General features: G+C 48.3%; 1 protein-coding gene across 31 annotated transcripts in view; it reads right to left on the reverse strand.

The window, feature by feature from the left end:
• Nucleotides 1-10,378: 10,378 nt before the first annotated feature.
• The window catches only part of LPIN1 (lipin 1), a 123,715-nt gene continuing 111,614 nt past the window's right edge, over nucleotides 10,379-22,479 (reverse strand). For all 31 annotated transcript variants that reach the window (XM_070574397.1, XM_070574402.1, XM_070574408.1 and 28 more), the window contains 4 exons: nucleotides 21,942-22,094; nucleotides 16,951-17,065; nucleotides 16,050-16,153; nucleotides 10,379-13,016 (listed from right to left, as the gene is read on the reverse strand). In XM_070574397.1, the coding sequence (XP_070430498.1) occupies nucleotides 12,857-13,016; nucleotides 16,050-16,153; nucleotides 16,951-17,065; nucleotides 21,942-22,094 (532 nt within the window). In that variant the 3' untranslated portion in view covers nucleotides 10,379-12,856. The remainder of the gene's footprint in view (nucleotides 13,017-16,049; nucleotides 16,154-16,950; nucleotides 17,066-21,941; nucleotides 22,095-22,479) is intronic.

Genomic DNA, 22,479 nt, shown 5'->3' on the forward strand with positions numbered 1-22,479 from the left:
TCTGCACTACTCAAGAAGATGGAATATCCCTCCCCTGGCTCACAAAGGTCTTTATCTTTTTATAGATAAAATCCACCATCACGCGGCTGTGGTTGAACCCACAGTCTGGGTCTTTCGAATCTACAACCATCAGAGTTTATGATGCAAGCACTTCCGAGCCAAGTGGACCTCACCGGCAGGTGGAGAATCAGACTCAGATTCAGTTGGTCCAGGGTGGGAGTTGGGCATCAGTGACTTTTAAAATCCCTGCCCCCCCCCATTAATTCTAATAGACAACCAAGGTTGAAAATCTCTGAGTGATTCTAGAAGCTTCTCTGTCCCAATACTTCTCACCAGCATCAGCCACAGCCGTAATTCTGATGAGGGCACACAGCTGCTGCCTCCCCTCAGGGCAAGTGAGCCTCGAGGCCCACAGAGAGGGTCTGTAAAAGCTCGGCCTCCCCACCAAGAATCTCCTTCTCTTCATGTAAAACTCATGAGGTTTATTCTCAGTTATTCCCAGCCAAAATGCACCAAAAGGTACCAATGACATCTCCTCCATTCCACAATTGTAACACGGGTAAATGTAAAGCTAATAGGCATGTAGGAACCAAACGTCAGTTTTATTAATCTGGGCAAGTTGTCAGCAAGGTCCTCTCTCCTGAAAGAACAGAAGAAGAGCTGGGATGGAGATCACACCTGGACCCGAGGCCACACGAGGCTCCTCGCCTGCCTGCCCAGAGGTGTGAAGAGGCCAGGTACCCACGGGGCCAGGCTTGGGCTGAGAAGCTGAGAGGGGACAGGAGGTGGGGGTCCACACGTGGCTTCAGAGCTGTGCTCTGGGCGGCTCTGAGGGGGTCCGAGTTGTGCCCAGCCCAGCAGTGAGGCCCATCCTGGCTCAGGGGAGGCCTCGCCCAGCAGAGCAGCGCTTGCTCTTCCTGCAGCGAAGGTCTCCAGGAAAGGCAGCCTGGAGAAAGGAGCTGTTCTGGAGCCACTCTCCAGAGTGGAGCTGCTCTGGCAGGACCTGTGTCCGAATCGCTCCTGTCCACCTTGTTGGGGACAATAAAGTATGCCCAAACTGGACATGTTACCTGCTGCTCACTGCCACCAGGTGGGGTTTCTCAGTGCTCAACTACACGACATGTCTCCAGCTGACCCTCCATCTGTCCAGTCCACACCCTTGGCTCGTTCTCCTTGCCTGAGCTCCTAGATTTGGTGGTGGCTTCTCAGACATGAGTGTCGGGTACTTGGAACTTATTCTGGGTTCCCCTGGACTCCCCTGGTTCCTGCTCCTTCATCCCATGTTACTGCCTAGATTTGGGCCCTCGGCCTCTCCCGCCTGAGCAGCCCTAATAGTCCCCAGTAAGCCTGCCTGGCCAACCCACCTCTCTGGTCCATGCACACCGCAGCCTGAGCGACCTCCCCACAGCCAATCAGGCTGCCCCCTTCCCTCAAGTTGTCACCAAGTACATTCAAGGTGAGACCGGATCATCCGGCCAGGCCACACTGTGATGCAGCCACCTCTCAACCCCGTCTCTAGCGTACTTCAAACCCCCCAACCACGTGGAGCTCATTGATGCTGCCCACTCACCATGCTGCGCAACACCTCTGTGCCTCTCTCTGTTCCCAGGAGGGAAGAGGTTCAGTCATCACTCTAGACTCAGTCCAGGCACCACCCACCCACCAGAGGAGGTCGTCCTCTGATAACACCCACTGCTCCCCCACCCCCAGATAAACTCCCCCTTCCCTCCACGGCGCCCTCCCAGGACACCAACATTTCTGTCGCTGCACCTGCCACACTTCAGCATCCAATTTCTTCAAACACCTGTCTCCTACTGGCCATGAGCTCTGCAGATCCCCTAACACCTGGTATTGTATTGGACATATAGTAGGTCTTTGATTCCTTCAAATGCTTTCTTTATTGTCAAGTACTGGCTCTAATGTTCAAGACACCACTCAGACAACATGGTGATTGCTTCATAAAACACTCATTCCAGGCGTAAAGCAGCTTATGAATAAACGTATTGGTGCTCTCAGAATTGGTCACTAGATGGATTGTCCTTGGAGAGTTTGCCTAGTGAAGAAGACCTGTCTCTTAGAAAATATTAAAGAGTAGGGAAGGGGCGGGCCCAGTGGCGCAGCGGTTAAGTGCACATGTTCCGCTTCGGCAGCCAGGGGTTCGCCGGTTCGGACCCCGGGTGCTGACATGGCACCGCTTGGCACGCCATGCTGTGGTAGGCATCCCACCTATAAAGTAGAGGAAGATAGGCACGGATGTTAGCTCAGGGCCAGACTTCCTCAGCAAAAACAGGAGGATTGGCAGCAGATGTTAGCTCAGGGCTAATCTCCCTCAAATATAATTAAAGAGTAGGGAAGAAGAGAGGGAGAGCTCCATCCATTCTCCTCGTTGGTTCCTGCCCTTTCTTCTCCTTCTCTTCCATGCCTCCTTTTTGTTGAACTTTCATTCCTTTTTTACTTCTTTTTTGTTGGCATCCTTTTATAATTTTCATCCTCCTGGTTTTTTTAAACCAAAATCATATATTCACATAGTTCTAAAAGTCAAAGAGTATTTCTAGAAGACGCAGAACAAAATCCAGCCCCACCCACCCACAAACCCCCCTCCTCCTGCTCCACAGACAACCCTTTTCAAGTCCTTCAGCTGTGTATTCTGGTATTTACTTTTATATTTCTAAATAATATGAATGTACGGTAATTTTTTGGTCAAGCAAATTTAGATATTACCTATTGACGTATTATGATAGATGAAGATTTTATCTTCCTCATACTCTTTTCACATCCCCAAACCTCCTAGGACAACGACATGATATTTTTATTATTTTATTGTTCTATAACTTTTTACTTTTCCCGGGGCTGATAGTTGCTCCTTTTTTTATTTGTCCTCATTTCTTCAATGTTTGCTAACTCCTCCCTCTCCCCAAAAAGCGCCACGGGAGAAGACAGCTTCTCAGCAGCATTTCCAGATTGTCAATTCTCTCTCTCCTCTTTTTTTCTCCTGCTTTTACAAACAGAAAAAGAGAACATAAAGCTCAGGATGGAATCCCCCTCCCTCTAAAGCATACTTGCCCCTCGCCATCACAGGAGGCCTGGCGGGCCACCTCTCTCCTTCAGGCTGCTCTGCCAGCGTGCTCCCCTCTGATCTGAATCTCTTCCCTCATCTGTCCCCTCACCTGTGCCTCAAGTGGATAATGCTAGCCGCTGTCACAAACAAGCCTCTGAATCTCAGAGGTTATCACCATGGAAACTCATTTCTCACTCCACAAAGCCCGTTATAGATTTGGGAGGCCGCCTGTCACATAGCAATTAAGGGACCCAGGTTCCTTCCATCTTGTGATTCTGCCCTAGAGATCTTTGCTTTCAGGTGATGGATAGAGACGGGAAGTGTGAAAAAAACACACCTGTTTTCTAACTGCTTTGGCCCAGAGGTGATCCAGCTCTCTGCTGCTCCTAATCCCACTGCCAAGATGCAGTGACACGGCCCCACCGAGATGTGGGGCTGAGGGCCAGCGGCTGGGAAACTTAGTCCCTGGGAGGCGGCTGCTTTTCAGCAACAACTCGGTATGAAGGAGAGCAGGACTCTCTAGAGGACAGCCAGCCTCCTCCGCCACACCTGCTAACGCTCAGGGTCTCCAAACTCCCTGTCCCTTGCCCATTGTCACAGGAAGTTCCAAACCAGTTAACATTTCTCCCAGGATACTCTACATCAGGATTTCAGCCACTGAACATGAGTGTCATTCCTTTGTGTTGTTATGCTGTTGTGAGACATCAGTGGCGAAGAACAGAGGCTGAAGGGGAACACAATTCTCCTGGTGCTGTGCCCCAAATGCTATTTCATCAGCTCACACTCTGGTGTGTCTGATCAGTAGGTTTCATGGTACCCTGGCAAATCTTCCAGTTCAGCCAGGAGCTGGTGTATTCGGGAGGAGCCTCAGTTATATATGCTCCATTCCACCACCCAAGCATAACTGGGTCTTCGCAGATGCTTCTGAATCGAAAGGCCAAGCTCTGCTTGGGGAGAGGAACAGGGTCTGGTTTGCATTTGTTCCTGGTCAAAACAGGAAGTACTTACCCCATTTTTGAAACTGTGTTAGCTTTTTAAAAAGCAAATGCGTGGTGGTGCACACAGTGATTCAACCCTGCGTAACACACGGAAGCTGCTTCAGGTCTTTCTCACGGCCTGTTCCCTGCCCTGTGTCCTCTCGTCACCATCAGCTCAGCCAGGCCGGTGGTGCCTCTCTTGTGTGTAGATTTCTGGAGGCTGGCTCATGCAATGGGCACACGGTGTGGTGATTGCTCTGATCTTTGCCCACTTCCCCTCCATCGTCCAGTGGCCACCCACACAACTGCCACTCTTGGTGGGTGCAATGGGACAGAGCCTGATGACACTTGAAATTATGCTGGATTTGGAGACCTGAGTACCAGTCCTGCTTTTTACCAGCTAGAGGACCTTTGACAAATCACAATATCTCTGGACTTCAACTCTCTCCTCAATAAAATGGAGTGAACGTCTGGAAAAAGTGATCTGAAACACCAGTGACAATAAAACCCAGAGTTATGCCATTTGCTACAGTTTCCAAAGCACAGACATGCCCATTATTTGATGGCATTATTTCATGGCGACCACGTGGAACCAGCAGGGAGAGTGACGATCTCCCACTTCGCAGGTGAAGAAACTGATGCCCAGATCGGCCACTGGTGGCCACAAGGAGAAACTGCAAAACAGAATAGGGGACAGTCCAGATTGTTTCAGATCAACCTCTCTGAGAATATGCAAGGTGCCAGGCACTGCAACAGTTGCTTTGGAAAAGAAACATAAAAGCACTTCCTTATATGGGGCTCAGGGTTGACCTGGGATGACCCAGGGACACGGAGAACCCCCTGTTCCTGGCCTGGCTCACAGCCTTGCTCAGCAAGTTTGGATGAATTGAATGATTGATGTGCGGCAGCCACCCATAGAGCTTCATGTGTGCCAGGCTGAAAGAGACCACAGGGAAGGTGGGGCGTAGGCTGGGCCTGAGGGATGCTTGAGACTTGCAGAGGGGAAAAGAAGGCAAGTCAGTGAGCTCAAGGATGTGAGAGGACTCCACAAACTGGAGAAGGAGTTCAAAGACGGGTTATTGTAAACGTAGTCTACTGGCTTACCGGTTGGGAGAAGGTCTTAGGGGCCTTGCTTCAGTGAACATGTGAACGAGCATTATCAACTATTTATCAGTAAACTGCGTGTTTTATGCACATGCATGGGTGACTACTCCCACGGACACATAGGACGTGATCACATTGGCCCTTTTTAGAGCTCGTGTTTTCATACACTGTACGCTGACGCCCCTCAACGATGCCTTGGGTCTGAATTTCAGTTTTTATAAGCTCGGTGATGATTTTGCACTGTTGTAAAATGATGCTGATTGCCAGGTACTGCAACTGCTGCTGGGAGAAACGCCAGGCCTCCTCTGAGGCCAGAGTCAGAGCCGTTGTCCTCCCCTCCTCCTCCTGCAGTTGTCAAGGGCATGTCGGGAACCCCCAGGTCTGGAGCTTTCTCAGCAGCGTGGTGTCACAGGGGTGAGGCAGTGGGAGCTCGGGTGAGACAGACACCACTCAAGGTCCCACCCATCTCAAGGTGTCAGGGTCAGACCCCTCCCCGCATCTTCCTGCAGGCGCTGAGTGAACTGGAACAGACCTTCAGGACCCGGAGGCTGCTCAGCTACCCGGCCTCAGTTCCTGCAGCAGGAGGTGCCATCGCAACAAGAGGTGCCAGGCCAGTTTCCCCAGTCCCCACAGAAAGCTATCCCCCATCTTAGGGCCCCCCAAATCCATGCAAATGTTCTCATCTGACCATCCACCAACGTGCGTCCAAAGCAAGAGAAACTACAAAATACTTAGAAGTTTCAAAAGTGCTTGGGCTCTCTAGAAGTGGGATTTCCCGCCCGCCTCCCTCAAGGCCCGCAGACATCCATTTGGACTGTGAGACCGGCCATGTTGTTAGAGAGTGACGGCAGGAGTGCAGGTTTGGGGGCTGCTGTCCACAGATCTCTCCTCAGCTGCTCCTCTCTCCTCCCCGAAGGGGGAGCAGCTCCGGGTCGGAGGGCTGAGCCTCTGCCCACGCGGTCAGGGTGCAGGCCGGCTGGGCTCCGAAGCAGGAAGCAGGCTCTCTCTCCTTTTCCCAGGTGCTCAGGCTCAGTTTATGCTCCATCAGCCAGAATCCCGGAGGAGAGAAGGGTGATGGGCATCCAGAACCCCATCCCTGGATGTTCTGATGCCTTGAGAACAGTAAGTGACATCCCAGAATGTCCAACGAAGGTCTGACGGCACCTCAAAGAGAGAGAATGAGGACAGCGGAGTCTGGGTAGTGCAGTCCCCAGACAAACTCAGAAGTCTCCATTTCCAAGTCAGTGCCACATTCATGCTGCCACACGATTCACTGAGGGAACCCCATCCTTGGAGCAAAACTCCGCACCAGTGCATTACAGTCAATGTAGATGGACGTGAGCAATAAGAACTTTTTCATGACTCTATTCTGTAGAACTCAGTGTTAGGGAGGATTTAAATAGCGGCCTGTGATGCTCAAAAGCTGACGGAATCAAGCTGACCAATGAAACATAAAACACGAATACAAATGTCTACTCTAAACCCAAACCCGACATCACCCCACTGGCTTCCACACCTCAACAGTTCAACCAGGTAACAATCACGTTAATTTGCATTTTCTTAGCGCTCTAGTTTTATCTGCACTTAATTTTAAATGCATTTTGGTTTTATTGTGGTCTAAGGGCTATTGTTTTATGTTTGTACATATTTAAAAAGAATTGTATAAAAATAACTTACTTCAACACTGTAACATTTTGAAGGTAACTACATTATTCGAACTGGAGAAAAAATGCTGCATGGTGTCCATTTAACACATGCTGTCTAATCCTAAGAAATTCACAAATTCGGGGACCGTAAACTGAGGTCCACGGAGAGTCCAGATGAAAACTACTTCACTGTAGAGGAAATTCTATTATCATCATCCTTTGTGTGCCGCATGAAAACAAGAACACAAACTTGTCCAGAACGAAGTCTCTCCCAATAAATCGGAGGTTAACGGCCACACTGAATCAACAGGAGCTGTTTATTTTTAGGATATCCCTGAAATATGAATCAAGAAGACAAAAAATAAAAGCGAAACTATCAAACCCCTCTGGAAGGAAAAATACAAAGATCCCCAATGCATCCGTTACTTGACAATATAAACCATTTCTTCTTAGCTTGGCTCTGTCATCCATCTCGGAAAAGGATGTTTTTACAATCAGGGCAGAAATATGACTGGCGCTCCTACATTTACATTTCTTTGTTGCAAAATGAATCTAACTTGTTCAGATTCCAGCAGCGGAGAAAGCAGAAGTAGTGGTTACTTTCCAATCTGAAACTTAAAACCACAATCTCCGGTGCACAAAAGGCAGAATGAGTCACGGGAAGAGGCCACTTGCTTGCAAAACTCATTAAAAGCAATGCAGGGCTGAATGGACTTCCTGCCCCAGTGAAAAGATTGCTGGCACCAGGACAGCACCTCCAGGCTCCGACAATTTGGGGGAGGAAGGGAGCCATCAGAAATCTGGGCACAGCCCAGGCCTGCTCTTCACAGGCCCTGGGCCGCCCATCCTGGTGGCAGCCAGAATCCCCTGCCAGCCAGGACCAGCTCACACTGAGAGGCCCAGGAAGGCGGCTTGGGCGGGCTACTGTGTCTCAAAGGGTCTTGACGACACCTTGTGACTCAATCGAACCCCCGTATTGGGTTTCCAGGGGCCTCCCTCCTTCAGCAGATCCTTTCTGTTGCCCGGGCCACGCTAGATAAAGTTGGCTGTCAGCTGCCCTAACACACAAGCAGCTCCGTGTGAACAGGGCCCGAACCTCGGGTGGGTCAGCTGGAGCTTGAGCATGCCTCAGAATCCTGGGAGGATTTCTTAGGTTGTGGGCCCCACGCCCACCGTTTCATCCAGTACAACTCAGGCAGGGCCCAAGAACCTGCATTTCTGACAAGCTCTCTGATGTTGGCACTACAGGCCGGAGACTTCACTTTGAGAACCCACAACTCTAAATGATTGTTAGGCCTGAATGGCAGCCACCAACTGCTCCCTCCTCTGAGCCAGGTAGTGAGGTTTGACCTTGGGCTGTGCCAACTGCAGGCGCTCTGGTACCCAAACAACCCACTAAGGAACTCCCTCTCCCGCAAGCCCACAAGGCACCTGGCTGCTCTTCAGGACGAGCACTGCAGGGAGGGGCCTTTGTTAAGCTGGGACAACGTTTTTAAAGGCTGTGCCTCCAAACCAAAGCTGACTGGGCCCCCAGGCGGCCATTTGAGGCCCGTTGACTTGCAGGGCTGGCTTCTGTCTGGTCATATTCTGGTCTCCTTTGGGCACCAAGCCTTCTTCAATAGTAGTGTCCCTTAACCCCACCTTCAATTACAGCAGGAGTTGGAGAAGGGATCAGAGGTAGGAAGGGACCCTAGTGGCATTTTAAGCACCTTCTTTTCGTTTAGAGCAGACAGGATGCCTTCCCAGCACCCCCAGGCCCGTGGAAGCAGGGCAGTGCTGCTCCCACTTGGCCCCCTGCATCCGAAGACAGAATACAGATGTGCAAAGGGAGGTAGACGCCTAAGTGGTGGGCAATGTGACAAAGCTCTCCTGACAGCTGGTTAGGAGGACACTGCCACTAGAATGAGGAAATTCAAATTCCAGAAGGAGTTTAATTTTTTTAAATGAGGTCTGCTTCACTTTCCTTCATGACTTTCCTCTGATCCCAGGATTGCCCCAGGGCCACAGGCTTTTCATCGTCAGTGTTCCCCAGCCTTGCATGAAAGGGCTGGCAAGACTGGTGGGGTGTGTCCATTCTGAAAACCAAAATAGAAAGTATTTTAAATATTCAGGTGATCAGAGCTGAGACACTGGGGAAATTCAAGCTATTGAACTAGCTTCCTCTGCACGTACGTGAGAGCTGCCAGCACAACCGAATGGAAACAGCATAGCCTAGTGGTACCACTGAGACAAGCGGCAAAGGGCGAGATACCAGGCCCAGGACGACAGTTTACGCTAATTTTTATTTTACAGATAAAAGAGCCTACAATCCAAAATAAGAGTTGGAATAAACTTGTGATGTTCAACTAAACGAGAGGGTTTGTTTTGTTTTCAAGACACAAGAGCATTAATTCTACAGATGCCTAGACACGAACTGTTTGGATCTGGGCCTCATGAGTTCAGCCTGGTACCCTGAGTAGCCATCTTATACACATTTAGGGACCAATATTCTTACACTTACTCCAAAAACACTTAGGCTGACACGGGTAAATCAATAGGACGTCTCAGGCATGTCGACAATGCACCAAATCAATACGAATTATGGCGTTTTTCAACTTACCTGGGTGAACTAGGGACAGTTTGATTGATTCATTCAAAATGAAAAATGAATCGGGTACAGCACAGAGAAGGGGAGTCCAAAAGCTGAGCACAGTGGATGTGAGGTAAGGGAAACTGTATTTTTTGTACTTTTATTTTCTGTATATTATTATAGTCTTTAGACATCTTAAAAATCCCTCTGGCTGGGGAGAGACTGGCTAGCCACTTCTTAGAGACAGCAAAGGGCCCAGCCGGAGCAAGCCTGTGATATGCAAACTAACCAACCCAGAGCCAGGCCTCCTCTAGCGGCCCACACACCCAGCGGCCCACACACCCCGGCCCACACACCCTGGGAGGCAATACTCCCAATCATCCCAGGGTACCAGGCAACCAGGGACCAGCCCTAGAGCTTAGAGGCCGCTGAAATTATTCAAACTAGCCTGTCCCAACGGTTCACTCCACCCACCCTTGCCTTTTCCAAGAAACCCAATTAAGGCCATGGCCTAGGCTCTCCCCTCCCTCCCACTACTTCTGCCTCCTGCCCCTGGTGCCACGTGGCATGCATGCCTCCGGTTTCGAGGACCTAAGTATAATAAACTTTGTTTTTCTGAGCCTCTCCTGTGTCTCCTCTTGCGGTGGCACCCAACAGACCATCACACAAAAGAAGACAGAATAGAACCCACTTTTGTTAAACACCGATTATGGGCCAGGCCCTGGAAGCACTTCATGAATGACATTTAACTGAACCCTCTCTGCGCCGGAGTCATTCCCACCAGGGTGAGACAAGCCCGGTGTGCTGCCCTCCTCTCTCCATCTTCACCCCGTTCGCTCCCAAGTGAACAGAACAGGGCCAGTGTTGTACCAAAGACATCAGAAAAGACTGGCTCTTTTATTCCAAATATTGAACAGTTCATAGACTTAAGGGTTTTTTTTTTTTAAATAAAATAATACGCTTGATATCAGAAAATGAGCAACTCAATAACTTACCAAAAACTATTTAAAATTCACACACCTGATTTTCAGAGAAGCCTTTCATCAGTCTCATTTATTATATTTTCTAGCTTTGGATCCAGCACAACACAATGAAGTATTACAGTGATTTTTATCATTGCACCAGCATACACAAATACAGATCAAGTGTTGTAAATAAAATATATTTAAAGTGGTGACCCAAATCTAAAATTGAAAAGGGAATTTTCTTTGAAGGTATAGTCATTTCTCCAATGTACTAGGTATAGATATTTTTCTATATACCAAGTATATACATCTTTCTTCATCACATGTGATGAACATCTGATCACCTGTCACTACGGAGTGATGGATTTCCATACGGCAACTTTGAAACGTGTGGTCCAAATGCAGCATTCTAGCACATGACGTGTGGGGTTAGCAGGTTATAGCTGTGTAAACACAGACAAACCAACTCCCAGACATGTGAGCACCACCCAGGTACAAATCTCATTTTCCAAAGCCACAGGCAGGTGTAAATATTACAGGCTCTCCAGGGGTCACACCCTGACCTTGACACAGATCCGAGAGCACGTCTTTCCGGAAGGCGTGCTCTGTTTCAGAGTGCAGTGGTGCAGAAGCTTAAGGTACATCAAAATTACGAGTCCAAAGTTGCATGCTCTTACACCTCCAGGTACAGAGCAGACCACAGCTGTCGTCCTGATGAGGGTCACACGGCATGAGGGATACACTAGCCACTCTCACAGCCACGTTCCTCCCAGCACAGGGAGACGCCAGGTCAGCTCTGCAGGCCCGCCAGCTTATACTGAGTTCATACAGTTAAATTCACCCCAAAATACCCTCGTGGCAGAAAGAATTAATGTCGCCTCCAAAGGTCACTAAGGAACAAGCCCAGAAGAGTTAAGGCAGGACTATTTGTAATTATTTTTAACGTCTCCAAAAGGGAATTTGCACATGCATGTCCATGATTCTCTGCAAATCTGCAGTCAACTCCGCACGTCCGCCTGCCTTTCTCTGTGCAGTCGCAGGAGCCGCACGGTCAAGGAACCCTCTGCTCACGGGGCCCACCAACTACAAGGAAGGCAACGCCTCTGGGTTTTCTTTCACAGAAAGAGTAAAATTTCATTCCACTGTTCTTCTGCCTCCCACGACCCAAACGACGCGACTTAAACAGGAAAGTATTTCTATGACTGGAGTAAGACACTCTTTAAAAAAATAACACTTGAAAAAGTAAAGCAAATCTTTGACCGAAATAATTCTTTCACTTTTCAAATGGTTCTCTCCACAAGCCAATTTAATAAACGAGTAAAAGAATCATCTTCTACTGGCTTAAAGAATGTCACTTAAGTTATCACTTACCCACTTGCCTTGAATTTGAGTGAAAAAACGCTAAGGAAAATAGCAAGTATTACTCATCAGTTCAAAAGAAGGTCAGTGTTGTGAGATACACACAATAAGGCTTTTTGGATAGTCTAACATGTGTATCTTTTTAATGGATTAATGACAGTAAGAATATGGCCAAAATGCTTATAACAGCAATTCAATCAGAGGAAAGCAATAAATAATACCATCTACAAAGTATATAATTTAACTTCCTGAAACTATTTTCTTAAAACCAACCAGTTTCTTTTGAGAGCTCCTAACAGAAATCGACATGACTCTCATTTGGCATCAGCTCTGGTCCACGTTTTCAGCACCACCTTGGGGGATAAAAGGCTGCTGGCAGAGTGCTGAACGGACCGGAAATACTGCCTCAGTAATATTTACTAGAATCTGAACTTAAGGCATTACAAAGTCACGGAGAGCTAGACAAAGCACATTCTAAATAAAATGTCTGCCACAGATGCATTAAGGCATAAATATTCCAGCCTGGAGCCACAGAAATGGGGGAAAATATGCCAGTTACATAGGTTATCTTTAACCAAAGGAATTAAAGAAGAACTTATCGCCTAAAAATTAGACTGGTTGACAAATACTGCAAGGGAAGATCCACAGGCCAAGGCCCAGAACAGTGAGGTCTGGAGTCCCTTCAGAGACCTCAGATTCAGGTCATGTGACCCAGCCCAGCCCTCCCGCCAGGTGCGGAAGAGGTGGCACAAACGGCTGTGGTGGAAACGTGCCCCTACTCTGCTGGAAGTCGCAGACATCCGGCGTTCCTCGACTGACACTGTCATCAGCGAGGACTGCCGTCAGCCGCCTCTGCTTAGGTTTCATAGGCCCATATTGCACATTAACCGAAGACAAACTGCTCAAGCCGGCTGGGAAGGGACGCGCTGCACCTGGCTCTAAGCCACAACCGAGGAATGCCTTCCACACTAAGAAGGTGCCTGATCCCTCGTCTATAATTTCACTGAGAAATGTCAACCCCCAGGGCAGGGGGAGAGAGAAATGCTTCTCAGTTCTCCCTGCTCTTAAGCAAAGGATGCATGCCAGGCTCCCGAGCTCCCGCGCCACGGCTCCCAAAATCTATCCTTTAATGGGGGTGTCCGGTCTCCACGTGATGTCAGGAGGTTGCTTGGAACATTTTACGTTGAGGCAGAATGAACGTCCTGGTTTTCAAAAGGTGGCAGTGGCTCTCTCCAGAAGGTGAAATTACTGAATGTATCTGAGCAGGGGAAGTCCGAAGAGTGGCTTCTTTTCAGCAAGGGAAAGACATGGTCGACCACCTCACAGAGTCGCACGTACCTGGAAGGAAAACGGACAACGTCACTGCCTCTGAGGGACACTCAGCCGAGTGGAACACGTGCCACGTGCCCGTGCCACACGTGGAAGTCAGGAGAAATCTACGACCCCGAGGAGCCGACCACCAACTTAACACCTTGAAGGCTGTTCTAGAATAATTCCTTACTAATAGGAAATCAAGCAGTATACGGAGGAGGAGTCACAGCAAGGTGGGTGGGACCTGACTTGGGACCAAGGACTCGTGAAGGACAGAGCACAAGCAAAGGAGGACAGGAAGGGATCAGCACAGTGGACGGACAGACAGCCGCCCACCGCAGAGCTCACGCACAGGCGTCGGGGGACAGCATCACAGACAGAGCTCATCTTTGGAGCATCAGAGACCGAGTCACCGCGCACTGCAAAGAGCCGGCCCTGGGGTCACGAAGACACGGATATGACCTTCGCCTCTGCCACTGACGAGCTGTATGATCTTGGGCAAAGGGCTTCATCTCCCTAAGCCACAATTTCACAATTGTGATGGGAAGAAAATGAAAACTGTGCCATAGTGTTCATATGAGAATTAAATAACGTATGCAACAATAAAACCACGTGTACTGAATGCTCAATAAATTCAGTCAACAATGAATTATTAACATTAGGAGATAATTAGCCCCAGCTAATTACTCGCCCTAGACACATGAGGGTCAAGAGACCTGGGATCTACTCCCACCTTACTGCTGTGGAACCTCGAGCAGGTGACTTGCCCTCTCTGGGGATCAGGCCTTTCATCTTTACAGAGTGTGAAGTTGGATTAGACTGAGTGTTTCTCAGTGCTCCCCACAATATTCTCTCATTCTATTTTCTGTGTATTCCCAAGAAGATGTTACATATTAGTTCTGTGGCCTACACTACAAAAAAGAAAGTTGCTGTACTCAATATGAATTTCCAGACCTCCAGTTGCCTCCAACCAGAAATTCTGACACACCCAGGCTTCTCCACACACTCCCAGAGTCCTCCCTGACAGTCACTGGGTCCCTCTCCAGTTCCAATTTGCCAAGAACCCAAAGGGGCTTTCGAAATCCAAACTCCAGGAACTAGCATGTTCTGAGGCATAAGATAACTCATGAAATAAAGATGAGTGTGTGTATTTAATAAAGGAACTCTAGAAGGCTTATGAGAAACATCAGGCTTGCACAAAATGGGAAAAATCTCTCTTAATAAACAAGAATTATGTCTTCCTGGGGATTAAAACAAATTTTTAAAATACCTCCTGGCTTTAAGACCTATTTGTTTGAGTTTTGTGGCTCACTGCTCACTGCCAGGGTGTGGCAGGCACCAGCTTCACGCGATTCCCATGGGCTCGGAGCGGCAACCAAGCTCCACCTGTGAGCCTCTCTGGGGCCAACCCTCCACACACAGGGCTCCTCGGAGCAGGCAGGGCTCACAACTGATGGCCACAAATGCCAAGAATCAGGCCCTGAAATTCCCTACCGTGTGGCCCCGAGCCCTCGGAAGCCCTTCAGACGACTCTGAGAGACGGCGCCCCAGGTTCCAAGGGGCAGGCGCCTACTTGGCTCTGACACGATCATACCAAGTTCAGTGCCCGAGAAAAGTGTGCGCTTTCCTGGCGAAGGAGAATCACTCGCTCGCAGGAACAACCACGTCTCCCAGCCCAGGTGGAAGGTGTCCTCCCACGCAGAGATCCACTCCAGGCCAAGGCACGGGCCAAGTGCGCATTTTCACCCAAGTCTCAGCGAACGGGATACCCTCACAGGCCTCCCAGCAAACCCTCAGAGACGCCCAAGTCCCCTTTCCACGCCCCTTATGACAAGACCTGCCACTTGGCTGCTGCTGGGCAGAAACCTTTACCATTTCTGAGCACTCTCCCATCGCTTGAGAGTGCTTTTGACCCTAAATGGAAATCCACCACACCTTCCCCAGACTGAGGAAACCCTTTCACGCGGGAACGTGCTGTGCTAGGGAACGAGGGAGAAGAGGGGACGCTGAGGTCAGGGGTGGCCATGTAGAACTGGGGAGTGGGGAAGCAGCAAAGAAAGAGTTAAGAAAGGAATCAGTGCCCGCTGCTGTTCTGGAAGGGCCCTGGTTAAGGTGGATTAGACGCCAACTGCTAGAGGGAACATCTTGAAAGTGAAAATCTGCTCTAGGGGGAACCTAGATCTCGAATTTACCTAAAACCACAGGAGGCGCCCAGCGAAGGCCAGTCCCTGGGAAGCCACTAGATCCAAACTGCCCCCATCCAACTCCTCCACGGGAAGGGGGCTCCAGCAGGCCCCCTGGTGCCACTCAGGCCATGCGCTCCTTTCCAGGTCTGCACAGAGCAGGCCAGAAGAGGTGAAGCCTCTGAGACGGACCAGGCCAGACGACACCTGTCTGCCTGGGCTGATGCACCTGGTGGGCAATGCTCCCAACACACGGGATGAGGAAGAACGTTCTAAGAAGTTAGGAACCCCAAGTGAGACACGTCAAAGTCAAGAGAACTTCTACAGCCCACCAGGACGCCTCAGTACAAACAGTGAGTCAATTCAGCCCCCCTGCCTCAGGGCAACTGGGCTTCAGCCTTGACCAAAAATACGCGAAGAATTCTTAGAATTACACAGCAATGCATCTGGTGAGAATATTATTACAGGTCAGCACGTAAAGAGATATATAGCTCTTCCTCTTTAAATACAGCTTCACGTGATATTCCAATTTCGTTACATTTCTAATCCACATTCTAGGCTTTCAAGCCCAACTTGGCAAATCCAAACCACTAGTTTTCAAATTCATTCAATTCCACTCTACAGCAGACTCTAACCACTAGTTCAAGTTTTCGGCCCAGAGGGGATCTGATTCAATCAAGACTGCCCAAAACGTAAGTTACAAGAAGTTAAAATACAAGGAGTTAAAATATATTTTTCCATGTAAGAACTAAAGATTAAAACATAGGCAACAGAAGATAAAAAGGTATACTGTAAATTATAAAATACCTTCCAAGATTAAGACGGTAACAACAACGTAACAAAACAGTTAACCACACAAAACGTGCACAATACTCACGAGGAAATGTTGGTCTTTGCGTGCTCCTGTACGAGTTCTCCTTTGGGGTTGACAGTAAATATTCTGTTCAAAGACACTCCTACTTGCTTGTATGAATACACATCCTATATATGGTAAAGTGTTAATTAGAAAAAAAAAAGAGTTCTTGCAAACACAAACGCATGATATTTTGGACTTGATACAGTATTATAAAGTTTTCATTAATGAGAACTATATTTCCAAGAAGTGTAGAGAAAGAATATTTCTGGAGGCGAAACTATTATCAGTTTTCGCCCCTGGGCCTCAGTTCCCTCATCTATTCAGGAGCTGAGTTAGACAGTCAACAACCCACCGCAGCCTCTGCAGTTCCAACATTCCTTACCGCTATTTTCTGACCCACTTTCTGGGGCATGAGTTTCAAAAGTAGGGGAATTTTCTCACTGGGAAGTTGGGACCCAACCATATTCTCCAGAATGCGGAACTGTCCAGCAAATTTGGGTAGTACATACACAATCTCAAAGCATTTCTTTTACCATAAGAAACAATACTCCTAAAATTGAGATGCTGAGTTCACTACTGTGCCAAGGACTGCCTTTGAGGTCTCCCTTCTGGTAGAAAGGGCTGAATCCTATTCAACGTTCTTGTTTTACTAATTCAGCAGGTAATGTGGGATTTGAAGTGACTAGTCCCACATTTCAAGCTTCAAAATGAAACCTACTAGGCAATCTTCAAAGAAAACTAGAGGCCATGAAATAATGTACAATCTCCTTGCCGTTAGATGTAGGCAGGTGGCTCTTTATCAGCTATTTCTTGTAGCACGAGAATCTGGCTTCACATACAGTCTAGGCCAGCCTTTCAGATGATTGCTGTCAGAAAAAGACAGTGATTTCAAGAGCTCTGATATACCCCATCCACTACTTACAGCCGGTCGATTTCCAAAAGCAGCATAAAAGGGTTCTGTATTTGGAAAAAACAGGTTTTTGATGTCTGTCAAACACTGGACTTTAAACTTTTCTGGTTTCTTTTCAATCACTTCTCTGTTAAAACAAATAAATAAGTAATGGATCAGCATGAGAGGATAAGCTTCATTAGCATCAAACTATTTTCAGCTGTCAAAGGTGCCGTGACACTTACAGCTTCAAAAGTTCAACACGCACAGGTCAGTTAAGCTGCCCCAGGAGAACACTAGACAGAAAGTGAATCTGTACTCTCAAGCGTTCCCACAAAGAAAGTGCTAAGGACAAGTGACTTCACCCAAGAGCTCCACCTGTCATCCATGGAACAAAGAATTCCAGAGCACAGAAAGACAGAGAACATGGCCAAACCCGTTTTATGAGGTGCATAACCTCAAAAACAAACCCTAAGGAAGAAAACTATGAACACAGTGAGGGCCGATCTCATCCGTGAATGTCAGTGCAAAAATGCTAAATAATTTGCGAACTTAACTGAAATATATTAGGGAAGACCTAAATAAATGAAGAAATATGCCATATAATTGAACTGGAAGATTCAAGGAGATATTAATTCTACCTAAATTGATCTATAGATTCATCGTAATTTCAATCAGACACAACAGGTTTTTGTCTGCATGTTTTTATGGAACTTGATTCTAACAGCTGCACAGAGAGGAAAGCCAGAACCAGCCATTTATGGCCATGATGAGAATCCGAAGCAGGCGAAAGGTCAGTCTTTTCAGTAAACGGCACTGGGACAACTGAACATCCACAGAGGGGGAGAAAAAAGGAAATGGGCCCCTACTTCATCTATATACAAACATCAATTCCTAGTGGATTACAGACCTAAACATGACAGGCAGCACCTTTAGATAAAATAGAGGACACTGTCTTACGCTCACAGGTCAGGGAAGGCTTCTTACACAGAGAGCACAAGCTACAGAGGAAGTGATACGTTCAACTCAAGAAATGAAGAATTTACGTTCATCAAAAGCCATAAACTGGGAAAAGGTATTTGCAGCCCTCATAACAAAGGTGACATATATAGAATTGACAACACACTCTTAAAAAGAAAAAAGAAAATAGGGGAAAGACTTGAACAGGCAATCCACAGAAGATGAAGCCCAAATGGCCAATAAACACATGAAAAGAGACATTTCACACCCACCAGACTAGCAAAAAATGTACACTGCTGACAACATGTCGGCAAGAAACAGAGCAAATGGTACCCTTACACACCGCTGCTGGGGCATAAGTTGGTTCAATTACTTTGGACAACAGTTTCGAATGGCCTCATGAAGCTGAATACGTGCATACTTCATGGCCCCGCAATTCTACTCTCAAGAGCAACCTCAGACGAACCATCGCGTGTGCGCCCCTCGAGGACCCGCAGAAGCACTGCTCCCACAGCAAAACCTGGGAACCACTCGAGTACCCATCAACAGTGAAATAGATGAATAAGCCGAGGCAGAGTCAGACAGCAGGAGACGATACAGAAGTAAACATGAATGAGGTGCAGCTTCGCTCAACAATCTTGGGAAGACAATGCTGAACGAAAAAAGTAAGCTCCAGAAGAACATGTGATTTGCTTAAAGAAAGTTCACAAATGTGCACAATTAAACATATTGGTCAGGATTGCACATAAATGTGATAAAACTATACAGAAAAGCAGGGAATGATAAACACAAAATTCAGGGATGGTGGGTACTACTACTACTCAGGGGAGGGATGAGAGCAAGTGGGCCTTCAGAGGGAACGTACGTCCTTTCACTTTAACTGGGTGGTGGGTGCACTGGTGTTCATGTGTGACTATCATTTGTACCTTGCATGTATTTTAGAAATCGTCTTCTGTACCTACTCAAAACGTACTTTAAGCTGCTGACGATGATGATGGTGGTGGGGGTGGGGGTGGTCGTGGACTGAGCGTTAAAGGACCCAAGTGCACGCGGCCGGCCCCGTGGCCGAGTGGTTCAGTTCGTGCACTCTGCTTTGGCGGCCCAGGGTTTCACAGGTTCAGATCCTGGGCACAGACATGGCACCACTCATCAAGCCATGCTGAGGCAGCATCCCTCATGCCAAAACTAGAGGAACCCACAACTAAAAATATACAACTATGTACCAGGGGGGGCTTTGGGGAGAAAAAGGAAAAATAAAATCTTTAAAAAATAAAAGAGACCCAAGGGCTGGTCCTGGCTCTGCATTGACTTCTGTGGACTCCAGAGCCCTCCTTAACACTAAAAGGGTCTTTCTTTCTACATCTTCGCATTCATAGATAGATACATGAAGGACTGTATGATTCTAAGTCTCAAACTTCAACCCACCGGGGAAAATCATCCAAATTCAACTTCCTACTTCAATCTCTTGCTCTCTCTCACAGACACACACACATATTGTGCATGTGTGAGTGTGTGGGAGGTGGAGAGGAGGATGTCTGCATGCATATATATGGGGTAAGTAAGAAAACACCTTGCCGGCCCCATGCCACCCAATGCCTCGAAGGTGCAAGGCTCCTTGTTGGGCAGTAAGAACACCCAGGGGCACGGGGTAAGGACTGCTGAGAATCGCTATGATGACCAGTACAGACTGCTCCCGCGGCACAGCCTATCTCTTTGGTGATCTGAAGTTGCAAATAGTCACTGGTCACTCAACTGAGCCTAGATGTAACTTCACTCTAGCAAACAACTAAGTGTCATTTACCCAAGTCTCACAGCAGCTGAGAAAACCCCAAAGGGCAAATGCAGTTACTTCTGGAAGAAGTTCTTTCCCAGAGATAGAGGCCAGTCTCTGTTGCTGCCTGACTCCGGAAGTTCAGATCTGTCCCAGTAACCCAGCATCATGGGAAAAGAGCAAAGGCTCCTATGTCCAGCCCTGTCCATCAGCTCAGCGAGTCAGTGGGACCCACCCCCAGAGACTGGAGCCACACCTATCGGGAATGTACTCTGTACTAACAGAGCCTTTATAAAAACGAACTGAATCGCTCTGTCGTCACAACAAAAGAGGGCAAGTAACTAAAAAGAATCACATGACAAAGCCAATTTCTACTTTAACAGGAGAAGCTCCTGAACCAAAAGGTATGTGAAATAGATTCTCTCAACTTCTTTCTTCAGACATACTTCCCAGAATGGTAGCCTTTCAGATCTGAAAGGGACCCTTGAGATCATCTAATCCAGCCCTCTCATTCGGCAGTTGAGGCAACAGACGCAGGAAGGGGAGCCACCTGCTCACCACACCAGCAATTAGCTGTGATCACCAAGCAGCCTCAGAGCTGGGGCTCCCGGTCCCCCTTCAGAGCCCTCTCTGCCACGCCATGCTGACTGTGCTCCATGCATCCCACCCACTGCATTTATTTTTCTTCATTCCAAGTTAAACCCAGGCAGTGTCATCAGAATGGTACCCGTCTAAAGTGTCTTGCTAGGGAAGGTCATTTGTGGTCATGGTGGACTCACCCATCAATTCTAGAAAACCTGCAGGACGGCCAACACAGAGCATGGCTCTGGCTAGAGTGCAGTGCTGGAAGGACCAGGCTGCTGGCCATAGCCATCAGGAGCACCTCCATCTCCCAACAGGAAATACAAATTGTAAGGCTCAGTTGTTTGGGTTTTTTTTTAAATAATTCCTCACAAGGAAAAAGTTTATATATCTTGGACAATGATATTTTGATAAGGAAAAAATGAAAAGGATCACCTTAAATTTATTTTTAGGATGTCAGAATTATGACGCCAACTTTGTGCTTAGCCCAGCCAAGGCTTAGTACTTAACACATGCTGATGAGTAGCTTGTTGCAAACTGTCAACATATCTCAGGGACACCATTTCCTTAAAATATCTGGATTTCTGTTAGGACCTCCACTATCATGACAGCTCTCAGGACTTGAAATACACTATGACATTCAGAGGTTTGGCCTGAATTTCCTCCCCAGAATGCGCAAGTTTCAACGTGAGATCTTTTACTACATGAAAAAAATGACGACTCACACAAAAGAAGGTTGTGAGGGAAAAGGCATCTATGGAGCTCAAGAAAAATAAGAGGAAGCAACGTGGCGTTTGGGCCCTTCTAGATGTATGTGTGTTTGCACAGTTAGCAGCAGCAAGCAGCTAATCTGGTCCTCAAATTGAGGCAGAATCATGCCAAAGCCCCTCACTGGATCTTAAGGACATGACTCTGTGATACTTACAACCAGCCTCTGCAGGACCAAGGTCCTGTTATGACCACAACAGATTACACTTTGAGGGCAGTCTGGGAGACCACCCTGGGCCTCGAGCTACAGGGAAGCCTCGTGTTCTCCTCGCCCACCCCAGGAGGCCAGACTGGATTTTGCTTGGCTGCCCTGAAGGCGGGCGCAAAGGTGAAGGGAGGAGGGGAATCAGAAACGGGCCAGTAGTCTATCAGAGGCCTGTTCAAATAAACAGTGTGACTAGAGCTCTCAGAGATGAGTATAGGGGAGTCCAGGCCAGGTGGGTGGTGGCGGCTGGGAGAGAGGCCACTCAACCCAGCCTAGGTCCCCGATTAGACGAAATGCAAGTTGATTCTCAGAGTCATCAAGACTCAGCCCAGCAACACAGGGCGAGGAGCAGCCACCCACAAAAGGTGAACAGCATCTGCGAAGGCTCAGAGTAGAGAACATCACTCTGGAAAACGGAGACAGTTCAACACGTCTGAGATCTCGAAACTAGAGAGAAACAAGACTGGAGAGGAAGGCAAGAGGAGGTCATGAAGAGGCAAGGGAGGCTGAGCTGATGAGCCTGGACTTTATCCCAAGAGCCAGGATGAGCCAAAGAAGGGTGGTGAAAGCGCCAGACATTCATTTCAGGATGATTTTTCTGATGCCCAGTATGGAGCAGCGATATTGGTTGCGAAGACCTGTTAAGAGGCTATTCTTGCAAAACTTCCAGTGAGGGAGAGAGAGCACCCGAAGCGGCCGCAGAGCTGGGGTGGGGGGTGGACACGCCCCGTGGCGTACCTGTGCAAGGCGGAAAAGAGACTGCTCGGGCTCAGCAGCAGGGGCCCCTGGGGCAGCACCGTGCCCCTCTCGTTGACCCAGTGCAGATAGCCCCGCGTCATGTCTGCCATCCCGATGGCACGCGCAGAGCAGTAGAGAAACTTGTATCCATTTCTGAAAAAGAGACAAAACATCCACAGTCAACGGCATCGCGCAGTGGAACTGTTTTATAGGCACAAACCCTGATCTCTCTCTGTTTCACGAAGAGAGGCACTGCGGCAGGCTCCCTCCCAAGCAAAAGGCCACCTTCTAGAAAATCTTTTCAACGGAGAAATGAGCTTGAATGCATCTGACTGTCACTTACTCAGCACATTCACATCTCTCACTCTGTTTAATCCTCACGGGAACATTGTTCCGTAGGTATTATCCTCCCACTTTACTGCTAGGGAAACTGAGGCTCGATGCGTCAGACTGGCCAACCCGCCTGCACCGGTACCCTTCAGACTGCCAGCGCCTGCTCCTGGTCAAGGGCCACCCAGCCACCTGGGCACAGGGCCCC

Source organism: Equus przewalskii, chromosome 14 (assembly GCF_037783145.1).
Source record: "Equus przewalskii isolate Varuska chromosome 14, EquPr2, whole genome shotgun sequence".
Lineage (NCBI taxonomy): Eukaryota > Metazoa > Chordata > Mammalia > Perissodactyla > Equidae > Equus > Equus przewalskii.